This window comes from Bombina bombina, chromosome 5, assembly GCF_027579735.1.
Source record: "Bombina bombina isolate aBomBom1 chromosome 5, aBomBom1.pri, whole genome shotgun sequence".
Taxonomy (NCBI): Eukaryota; Metazoa; Chordata; class Amphibia; order Anura; family Bombinatoridae; genus Bombina; species Bombina bombina.
In genome coordinates, this window is record NC_069503.1 from 786,681,930 (window position 1) to 786,694,233 (window position 12,304).

Consider the following 12,304-nt stretch of genomic DNA (forward strand, 5'->3'; position numbering starts at 1 on the left):
CAGTGTACTGTTTGCGGAAAGTGGCTGCTCTAGGATTTTGGAGACTCTTATGTTATAGGAAGAATTCCCCTGTAGGTAGTTGCCGGGAGCGACATCTAGCCTGCCTATTTGCACTATCCCTCTATATAGTGCCATCTTACTTGTGAGTGAACCATTTTATATTTGTTTCATAAATAACACTGTCTATACCATGAGGCGCCCATTTGTAGATACATGTTGGGTTTACCGCACTTTAAGAAAAGGAGCTGCCCTGGTGGTTTTGATTATTCTTTTGGATCAGACACAGGGATTCTTCTTCCATTTACAGTACTGTTTGTAGTATAGCGCCCCCTGTTACTTTGTATACCAAGTGGCTTAATTATATTATTTATATTGTTAGATTGCACACACACAACTATCTGCAGAAAGTAAAAATGGAAGCAATTACATTGCAGCTTTATGTCAAACTGTGTGGAACATTGTTTAGTGACACATTTTTGTTATGTTCTTAATACTTTTATAATTTCAGGCTCAGGGCGGCGATGGAATACTGCAGAGAATCAAGAGAGTAGTTTACGATGCCAAATCTACAGTAGTGGTAAGTAAAATATAATACTAGAATTCCGTTTAATATTAGGCCTGTATGTGAAGAAAATAAAATCTTGGCACAGTATCTCTGTACACACAGTCATTAAAAAAAGCTTTGAAGAAAATGTTTTTCTTTATGCTACTTTTATATTCAGAAACCTTTCTTGTGGCAAAATAAGTGGAAAACTTCATATTATATATCTTTACCCACTGATCTGTGAAATAAGAGACAATTTTGTTCTCCTGCTTCAGATTACTACGCAGCAATAAAAATGCTGACCATAAAAAGCAGTAGAAAAAAATCAGGGAAATTTTATATATATATATATATATATATATATAAATATATATATATATATAATACAGACAGATATGAAATCTTGTTTTATTCACATATTTTAGTCATATATAAACACCAGCCGTTTCTAGCTCTTTATACTTATGTAAAATACTCCTTGAAGGTGTACTAAACACCTTGAGATTGTACTTGTAAAATGTTTCATTATTTTTAAATAAAAAGACAGGCAATTTGCAGTATACTTTTATAATGTATTTTGTTACCTTTCTCTGTAATCTAACTTTTGAAAATTGTGGTCATAAAGGGACATAAAACCCAAATGTTTTATGATTCAGTCAGGGTATACAGTTTTATGATTCAGACAGAGTATACAATTTTATGATTCAGTCAGAGTATACAGTTTTATGATTGTCAGGGTATACAGTTTTATGATTCAGTCAGGGTATACAGATTTATGATTCAGTCAGGGTATACAGTTTTATGATTCAGACAGAGTATACTATTTTATGATTCAGTCAGAGTATACAGTTTTATGATTCAGACAGAGTATACAGTTTTATGATTCAGTCAGAGTATACAGTTTTATGATTCAGTCAGAGTATACAGTTGTATGATTCAGTCAGGGTATACAGTTGTATGATTCAGTCAGGGTATACAGTTGTATGATTCAGTCAGGGTATACAGTTGTATGATTCAGTCAGGGTATACAGTTGTATGATTCAGTCAGGGTATACAGTTGTATGATTCAGTCAGGGTATACAGTTGTATGATTCAGTCAGGGTATACAGTTGTATGATTCAGTCAGGGTATACAGTTGTATGATTCAGTCAGGGTATACAGTTGTATGATTCAGTCAGGGTATACAGTTTTATGATTCAGTCAGGGTATACAGTTTTATGATTCAGTCAGGGTATACAGTTTTATGATTCAGTCAGGGTACACAGTTTTATGATTCAGTCAGAGTATACAGTTTTATGATTCAGTCAGGGTATACAGTTTTATGATTCAGTCAGGGTATACAGTTTTATGATTCAGTCAGGGTATACAGTTTTATGATTCAGTCAGGGTATACAGTTTTATGATTCAGTCAGGGTATACAGTTTTATGATTCAGTCAGGGTATACAGTTTTATGATTCAGTCAGAGTATACAGTTTTATGATTCAGTCAGAGTATACAGTTTTATGATTCAGTCAGAGTATACAGTTTTATGATTCAGTCAGAGTATACAGTTTTATGATTCAGTCAGAGTATACAGTTTTATGATTCAGTCAGGGTATACAGTTTTATGATTCAGACAGGGTATACAGTTTTATGATTCAGACAGAGTATACAGTTTTATGATTCAGTCAGAGTATACAGTTTTATGATTCAGTCAGGGTATACAGTTTTATGATTCAGTCAGGGTATTCAGTTTTATGATTCAGTCAGGGTATACAGTTGTATGATTCAGTCAGGGTATACAGTTGTATGATTCAGTCAGGGTATACAGTTGTATGATTCAGTCAGGGTATACAGTTGTATGATTCAGTCAGGGTATACAGTTGTATGATTCAGTCTGGGTATACAGTTGTATGATTCAGTCTGGGTATACAGTTGTATGATTCAGTCTGGGTATACAGTTGTATGATTCAGTCTGGGTATACAGTTGTATGATTCAGTCTGGGTATACAGCTGTATGATTCAGTCTGGGTATACAGCTGTATGATTCAGTCTGGGTATACAGCTGTATGATTCAGTCTGGGTATACAGCTGTATGATTCAGTCTGGGTATACAGCTGTATGATTCAGTCTGGGTATACAGCTGTATGATTCAGTCTGGGTATACAGCTGTATGATTCAGTCTGGGTATACAGCTGTATGATTCAGTCTGGGTATACAGCTGTATGATTCAGTCTGGGTATACAGCTGTATGATTCAGTCTGGGTATACAGCTGTATGATTCAGTCTGGGTATACAGCTGTATGATTCAGTCTGGGTATACAGCTGTATGATTCAGTCTGGGTATACAGCTGTATGATTCAGTCTGGGTATACAGCTGTATGATTCAGTCTGGGTATACAGCTGTATGATTCAGTCTGGGTATACAGCTGTATGATTCAGTCTGGGTATACAGCTGTATGATTCAGTCTGGGTATACAGCTGTATGATTCAGTCTGGGTATACAGCTGTATGATTCAGTCTGGGTATACAGCTGTATGATTCAGTCTGGGTATACAGCTGTATGATTCAGTCTGGGTATACAGCTGTATGATTCAGTCTGGGTATACAGCTGTATGATTCAGTCTGGGTATACAGCTGTATGATTCAGTCTGGGTATACAGCTGTATGATTCAGTCTGGGTATACAGCTGTATGATTCAGTCTGGGTATACAGCTGTATGATTCAGTCTGGGTATACAGCTGTATGATTCAGTCTGGGTATACAGCTGTATGATTCAGTCTGGGTATACAGCTGTATGATTCAGTCTGGGTATACAGCTGTATGATTCAGTCTGGGTATACAGCTGTATGATTCAGTCTGGGTATACAGCTGTATGATTCAGTCTGGGTATACAGCTGTATGATTCAGTCTGGGTATACAGCTGTATGATTCAGTCTGGGTATACAGCTGTATGATTCAGTCTGGGTATACAGCTGTATGATTCAGTCTGGGTATACAGCTGTATGATTCAGTCTGGGTATACAGCTGTATGATTCAGTCTGGGTATACAGCTGTATGATTCAGTCTGGGTATACAGCTGTATGATTCAGTCTGGGTATACAGCTGTATGATTCAGTCTGGGTATACAGCTGTATGATTCAGTCTGGGTATACAGCTGTATGATTCAGTCTGGGTATACAGCTGTATGATTCAGTCTGGGTATACAGCTGTATGATTCAGTCTGGGTATACAGCTGTATGATTCAGTCTGGGTATACAGCTGTATGATTCAGTCTGGGTATACAGCTGTATGATTCAGTCTGGGTATACAGCTGTATGATTCAGTCAGGGTATACAGCTGTATGATTCAGTCAGGGTATACAGTTTCTCTTGTAAGGTGTATCCAGTCCACGGATCATCTATTACTTGTGGGATATTCTCCTTCCCAACAGGAAGTTGCAAGAAGATCACCCACAGCAGAGCTGCTATATAGCTCCTCCCCTAACTGCCATATCCAGTCATTCTCTTGCAACTCTCAACATAGCTGGAGGTAGTAAGAGGAAAGTGGTGTAATATAGTTAGTTTTTTTCTTCAATCAAAAGTTTATTGTTTTTAAATTGTACCGGAGTTGTACTATTTTATCTCAGGCAGCATTTAGAAGAAGAATCTGCCTGTGTTTTCTATGATCTTAGCAGAAGTAACTAAGATCCACTGCTGTTCTCACATATGTCTGAGGGGTGAGGTAACTTCAGAGGGAGAATGGCGTGCAGGGTATCCTGCAATAAGGTATGTGCAGTTTTAAGTTTTTATAGGGATGGAATTAAAATGTTTTTAAAAAGCAACGCGTTTCTCGGCTACACAGAGCCGTTTCATCAGGCTTTAATAATAAATAATAAGGTTATAGCCTGATGAAACGGCTCTGTTTAGCCGAGAAACGCGTTGCTTTTTTAAAACATTTTAATAAACTTGTTTTTACATATCCTGCTGGAGTTTGTTCTCCCCTTTATCCACTATTCTATTTCCTTCATCACTACCGAGGAATCGGAGGAATTTCCCGGCATCTGTGGTGTACTATCTATTCCCAGTTGGGAGTGCAGAGACCCGTAGATTTTGAAAGGAAGGTGTGTTACCACTTTGGGTCCTGATTGGCTGTCGGTAGCGTGTTCCTGACCTTCGATTGGGTATTGCCTTGGTTGGTCTTCTGGGCGACGCTGAGGTCCCGGTCTGCTTGTGAAGGCACAATCCAGTGCCGCCCGGCTTGTGAGTAATAACCTATATCACTTTGCCATCCAATTTGTTTGTAGCGATATCACCCTATTTGGCGCCTTCTTTCCTTCGCTACAGATACCACTTACCTTGTCTATTATCGGAAGAGCAGCCTGGTTTCCACATTTCGGAAGCCGTCGACTACCATCATCTTTTGCTTCCTGAGCGCACCTACATAGGAGGACGACACCCTGAACTGTTTACACAGCAGAGCTGTCCATATAGCTCCCCTCAGGCTCCGCCCCGCCAGGCATTCTCTTTGCCGCTCTAACTAGTAGCATCTCCACGGGGGTGGTAAAGAGTATGTGGTATTAGTTGTAGTTTTTTATTTCTTCTATCAAGAGTTTGTTATTTTAAAATAGTGCCGGCTTGTACTATTTACTCTGCAGCAGAAAGTGATGAAGATTTCTGCTGAGAGGAATATGATTTTAGCACCAGTAACTAAAATCCATTGCTGTTCCCACGCAGGACTGTTGAATACCAGAGAACTTCAGTTGGGGGGAACAGTTTGCAGGCTTATATGCTTCAGGTATGATCAGTCATTTTTCTAATAAGACCAAGTAATGCTAGAAGACTGTCAGTAATCCCCTCTGGGATAGGTAAGCCATTTTTCTTAGACTCTGTATAAAATTATGGCTTATTTTAAGGGCTCTATGCTGGTTGACACTATTGTGGGCTAAATCGATTGCTTTTTGGCATGTTTGAAGTATAAATAAGGTGTTTTTTCAGACTTTGAAACACTTATGGGGTTTAATATTACGCCTGGCAGTTATTTAGACACCTAATCCAGTCAGAAAGGCCCCTCCACTCTGGAATGTAGAGGGAGTAGGCCTCATTTTCGCGCCTCAATTGCGCAGTTGTTTTCACTAGGCAGTTCATGCAGCTTCACGTGGGGAGTCCAGAGGCATCAGAAAGGACTTCAGAGAGGCTTATTTCCTACTTAAAGGGACAGTATAGGCCAAAATAAACTTTCATGATTCAGATAGAGCATGCAATTTTAAACAATTTTCCAATTTACTTTTATCACCAATTTTGCTTTGTTCTCTTGGTATTCTTAGTTGAAAGCTTAACCTAGGAGGTTCATATGCTAATTTCTTAGACCTTGAAGCCCACCTCTTTCAGATTGTATTTAACAGTTTTTCACCACTAGAGGGTGTTAGTTCACGTATTTCATATAGATAACACTGTGCTTGTGCACGTGAAGTTATCTGGGAGCAGACACTGATTGGCTAGACTGCAAGTCTGTCAAAAGAACTGAAAAAAGGGGCAGTTTGCAGAGGCTTAGATACAAGATAATCACAGAGGTTAAAAGTATATTATTATTACTGTGTTAGTTATGCAAAACTGGGGAATGGGTAATAAAGGGATTATCTATCTTTTTAAACAATAAACATTCTGGTGTAGACTGTCCCTTTAAATAATCCCTAAGGAAGGTAAAGGCCACAGTAGAGACTGTGGCATGGGACTTTAGTGTTTTTAACCGGTTTACTGCTGTTATTAGCTCCGGTTTGGGCATTAAGGGGTTAATTGGTTTGAAAATGTGTGTGCAATCTTCACAAAGCATTAAGACACTGTGGTGAAAATTTAATTCAAATCGGATGTTTATTTGATGGTTTTCTGATGTTTCAGTAATAAAGTGTGCACTTTTATAATTTAAAGAGACAGTAACGTTTTTGTCAAAAATAGTTTTTATTGCATTGAAGTTCTGTCTAAGTCTGTCAAACATGTCTGACCCTTCAGATAGCCTATGTTCTGTATGTTTAAAGGCCAAGGTGGTTCCCCCATTAAATTTATGTGTGAAGTGTGCCATAGCGTCCAAACAGCTTAAGGACCGTACAATCACGCTTAAAGATGTAGCCCAAGATGATTCTTTAGCTGAAGGTAGTGAGGATAGCCCGCTATTCCCTCCTTCTGTGTCAACACCAGCTATGCCCGCGCAAGCGATGCCCAGTACATCTAGCGCTCCAATTGCTATTACTATGCAGCAGTTAGCAGCAGTAATGGATAATTCTCTCGCAGCATTTTTATCCAAACTGCCAGCTTTTCCAAGGAAGTGTGATTGCTCAGTGTTAAATACAGAGAATGAGCAAGCAGACGCAGAGGATAATTTATCTGTAGTGCCCTCACATCAATCTGACTTGGCAGTGAGGGAGGGCCTGTCTGAGGGAGAAATTTCTGACACAGGAGAAATTTCTCAGCAGGCAGAGCCTGATACCATAGCGTTTAAATTTAAGCTAGAACACCTCCGCGCCCTACTTAAGGAGGTCCTAGCTACACTTGATGATTGTGACCCCTTGGTGGTCCCAGAAAAATTGTGTAAAATGGATAAATTCTTAGAGGTCCCAGTACACACTGATGCGTTTCCGATACCTAAGAGGGTGGCGGATATAGTGAATAAGGAGTGGGAGAAGCTAGGTGTACCTTTTTTTCCCCCTCCAATATTTAAGAAAATGTTCCCAATTGTTGACCCCAGAAGGGACGCGTGGCAGACGGTCCCCAAGCTAGAGGGGGTAGTTTCAACGCTAGCTAAGCGCACGACTATACCAATAGAAGACAGTTGCGCTTTCAAAGATCCTATGGATAAAAAATTAGAAGGTTTACTTAAGAAAATTTTTGTTCAACAAGGTTTTTCTTCTTCAACCAATTTCTTGCATTATTCCTGTAACCACTGCAGCAGCTTTTTGGTTTGAGGAACTAGAAAACTCGCTCCAGAAGGAGACTTCTTATGATGAAGTCATGGACAGAATTCACGCCCTGAAGTTGGCTAATTCTTTCATTACAGTTGCCGCTTTGCAGTTAGCTAAATTTGCGGCGAAAAATTCTGGTTTCGCAATAGTGGCGCGTAGAGCGCTTTGGCTAAAATCGTTGCGGCGGATGTGTCATCCAAAACAAAATTGCTTAATATTCCTTTCAAGGGTAAGACCCTATTCGGGCCAGAGTTGAAAGAAATTATTTCAGATATCACCGCGGGAAAGGGCCATGCCCTTCCACAGGATAGACCTTTCAAAGCTAAAAATAAGTCTAATTTTCGTTCCTTTCGCAATTTCAGGAACGGACCGGCTTCTACCTCTACAGCCACTAGGCAAGAGGGTAACACATCCCAGCCCAAACCAGCATGGAAACCATTGCAAGGCTGGAACAAGGGTAAACAGGCCAAGAAGCCTGCTGCTGCTACCAAGACAGCATGAAGGGGTAGCCCCCGATCCGGGACCGGATCTAGTAGGGGGCAGACTTTCTCTCTTTGCTCAGGCTTGGGCAAGAGATGTTCCGGACCCCTGGGCTCTAGAAATTGTCTCTCAGGGGTATCTTCTGGAATTCAAGGACTTTCCTCCAAAGGGAAGGTTCCACATGTCTCGCTTATCTTTAGACCAGATAAAGAGACAGGCATTCTTACATTGCGTAGAAGACCTTTTGAAAATGGGAGTGATACACCCAGTTCCAACAGCAGAACAAGGACTGGGTTTTTACTCAAACCTGTTTGTAGTTCCCAAAAAGGAAGGAACTTTCAGGCCAATTCTGGATTTAAAAATCCTAAACAAATTCCTCAGAGTTCCATCATTCAAAATGGAAACCATTCAGACAATTTTACCAATGATCCAGGAGGGTCAATATATGACTACCGTGGACTTAAGGGATGCGTACCTGCATATTCCTATCCACAAAGATCACCATCAGTTCCTAAGGTTCGCCTTTCTGGACAAGCATTACCAGTTTGTGGCTCTTCCCTTCGGATTGGCCACGGCCCCCAGAATTTTCACAAAGGTGCTAGGGTCCCTTCTAGCGGTGCTAAGGCCAAGGGGCATTGCAGTAGCACCTTACCTAGACGACATCTTAATACAAGCGTCGTCCTTTCACAAAGCAAAGGCTCATGCGGACATTGTTCTAGCCTTTCTAAGGTCTCACGGGTGGAAGGTGAACATAGAAAAGAGTTCTCTGTCCCCGTTCACAAGGGTTCCCTTCCTGGGAACAATAATAGACTCGGTAGAAATGAAGATCTTTCTGACGGAGGTCAGGAAGTTAAAACTTTTGAACACTTGTCGAGTTCTTCAATCCATTCCTCAACCCTCCATAGCTCAGTGCATGGAGGCAATAGGACTAATGGTTGCGGCAATGGACGTGGTTCCCTTTGCTCGAATTCATTTAAGACCACTGCAACTGTGCATGCTCAAACAGTGGAATGGGGATTATGCAGATTTGTCTCCCCAGATACAAATGGACCAGAAACTCACTCCTCTGGTGGTTGTCTCAGGATCACCTGTCTCAGGGAATGAGTTTCCGCAGACCAGAGTGGATCATTGTCACAACCGACACCAGCCTCTTAGGCTGGGGTGCGGTCTGGGAGTCCCTGAAAGCTCAGGGTCTTTGGTCTCGGGAAGAATCTCTTCTCCCGATAAACATTTTGGCGATGAGGGAGGTATCCAAGATCATCAAATGGGCAGAGGATCACTCCTGCCATCTATCAGCAATTCACATCCCAGGAGTGGACAACTGGGAAGCGGATTATCTGAGTCGTCAGACTTTCCATCCGGGGGAGTGGGAACTTCACCCGGAGGTTTTTGCCCAGTTAACTCAACTATGGGGCCTTCCAGATCTGGATCTTATGGCGTCACGTCAGAACTCCAAAGTTCCACGTTACGGGTCCAGGTCCAGGGATCCCAAGGCGACATTGGTAGATGCCTTAGTGGCGCCTTGGTCGTTCAATCTAGCTTATGTCTTTCCACCGTTTCCTCTTCTCCCCCGGCTAGTAGCCAGGATCAAACAGGAGAAGGCTTCGGTAATTCTAATAGCTCCTGTGTGGCCACGCAGGACTTGGTATGCAGACCTGGTGAATATGTCATCGGTTCCACCATGGAAGCTACCTTTGAGGCAGGACCTTCTAATCCAAGGTCCATTCGAACATCCAAACCTAGTTGCTCTGCAACTGACTGCTTGGAGATTGAACGCTTGATTCTAGCTAAGCGTGGGTTTTCGGAATCAGTTATAGATACTATGATTCAGGCTAGAAAGCCTGTCACCAGGAAGATTTACCATAAGATATGGCGGAAATATCTTTGCTGGTGCGAATCCAAGGGTTACTCATGGAGTAAGATTAGGATTCCAAGGATACCATCTTTTCTCCAAGAAGGATTGGAGAAAGGTCTGTCAGCTAGTTCCCTAAAAGGACAGATATCTGCTCTGTCTGTTTTGTTGCACAAGCGTCTGGCAGCCGTGCCAGATGTTCAGGCGTTCGTACAGGCTTTAGTCAGAATCAAGCCTGTCTACAGACCTGTGGCTCCTCCATGGAGTCTAAATTTAGTTCTTTCAGTTCTTCAAGGGGTTCCGTTTGAACCTCTACATTCCATAGATATTAAGTTACTATCTTGGAAAGTTTTGTTTTTGTTTGCCATTTTTTCTGCTAGAAGAGTTTCTGAATTGTCTGCTTTGCAGTGTAATTCACCCTATCTGGTGTTTCATACAGATAAGGTCGTTTTACGTACCAAGCCTGGTTTTCTTCCAAAAGTGGTTTCCATTAAGAATATTAACCAGGAAATAGTTGTTCCTTCTCTGTGTCCTAACCCAGTTTCTAACAAGGAACGTCTGTTACACAGTCTTGATGTGGTTCGTGCTTTGAAGTTTTATCTAAAAGCAACTAAAGACTTCAGACAAACATCGTCCTTATTTGTCGTCTATTCTGGCAAGAGGAGAGGTCAAAAGGCGACTGCGACCTCTCTGTCTTTCTGGCTGAAAAGCATCATCCGGTTGGATTATGAGACTGCTGGAAGGCAGCCTCCTGAACGAATTACAGCTCACTCTACTAGAGCTGTGGCTTCCACATGGGCTTTCAAGAATGAGGCTTCTGTTGAACAGATCTGTAAGGCAGCGACTTGGTCTTCACTGCATACATTTGCCAAATTTTACAAATTTGATACTTTTGCTTATTCGGAGGCTGTTTTTGGGAGAAAGGTTTTGCAAGCCGTGGTGCCTTCTGTTTAGATAACCTGATTTGCTCCCTCCCTTCATCCGTGTCCTAAAGCTTTGGTATTGGTTCCCACAAGTAATGGATGACGTGTGGACCGGACACACCAATGTTGGAGAAAACAGAATTTATGCTTACCTGATAAATTACTTTCTCCAACGGTATGTCCAGTCCACGGCCCGCCCTGGTTTTTTAATCAGGTTTGAAAAATGTCTTTCTCTATACACTACAGTCACCACGGCACCCTATAGTTTCTCCTTTTTTCTCCTAACCGTCGGTCGAATGACTGGGGGGCGGAGCCTGAGGAGGGGCTATATGGACAGCTTTTGCTGTGCTCTTTGCCATTTCTTGTTGGGGAAGAGAATATTCCCACAAGTAATGGATGACGCCGTGGACCGGACACACCATTGGAGAAAGTAATTTATCAGGTAAGCATAAATTCTGTTTTTGCTTTATATGTTGTTTTTTCTCTTACATTTGCAAGATGTCTCAATCTGATCCTGTCTCAGAAATCACTGTTGGAACCCTGCTGACTGATAACAGTTCTACCAAAGCTAAGTACATTTGTTGTAATCTTGTGGAGATTATATCTCCAGCTGTGGTTTGTAATAAGTTAAAAAAAAAAAAAAATGCACTCAGCTGAGACCGAACAAAAGCTAGAAAAACTTCCGTGCCTGTTCATTTTATTATAGGGTGCCACTCAGGGTGCATACTCTTTTAGCACACTATGCCCCTTCACAGAGAAAAAATATCCTGTAGCATATCAGAAAACAACAAACCCCAGACGATCGTTTCTGCCTTCTGTGGGCCTCGTCAGTGAGGTGCAGTCGCATCTCTCTAAGGGCATGTGTGCAAGGAGTCCATGTCTGGTTTCCCCTTTTACTCTTAGGGAGACCCAAGAGCAATTTGCATAAATAAAAAGAGAGAGAGAGAGATGCACTCAGCTGAGACAGAACAAAGGCTAGAAAAACTTCCGTGCCTGTTCATTTTATTATAGGGTGCCACTCTGGGTGCATACTCTTTTAGCACACTATGCCCCTTCACAGAGAAAAAATATCCTGTAGCATATCAGTCTGACCGTGCCCAATGACAGTCCAGCACCGAAATACCAGGCAATTCTTCTCTGAATAAGAGAAACAACAACCCCAGACGATCGTTTCGGCCTTCTGTGGGCCTCATCAGTGAGGTGCAGTCGCATCTCTCTAAGGGCATGTGTGCAAGGAGTCCACGTCTGGTTTCCCCTTTTACTTTTAGGGAGACCCAAGAGCAATTTGCATAAATAAAAAGAGAGAGAGAGATGCACTCAGCTGAGACCGAACAAAAGCTAGAAAAACTTCTGTGCCTGTTCATTTTATTATAGGGTGCCACTCAGGGTGCATACTCTCTTAGCACACTATGCCCCTTCACAGAGAAAAAATATCCTATAGCATATAAGTCTGACCATGCCCAATGACAGTCCAGCACCGAAATACCTGGCAATTCTTCTCTGAACAAGAGAAACAAAAACCCCAGACGATCGTTTCGGCCTTCTGTGGGCCTCGTCAGTGAGGTGCAGTCGCATCTCTCTAAGGGCATGT

The 12,304-nt window shown here is 41.7% G+C and overlaps 1 protein-coding gene across 1 annotated transcript in view; it reads left to right on the forward strand.

The window, feature by feature from the left end:
* The window catches only part of TMX3 (thioredoxin related transmembrane protein 3), a 403,888-nt gene that overhangs the window by 373,696 nt on the left and 17,888 nt on the right, over positions 1–12,304 (forward strand). Inside the window, exon 15 of the mRNA XM_053714874.1 lies at positions 509–577. Coding sequence (XP_053570849.1) covers positions 509–577 — 69 coding nt within the window. The remainder of the gene's footprint in view (positions 1–508; positions 578–12,304) is intronic.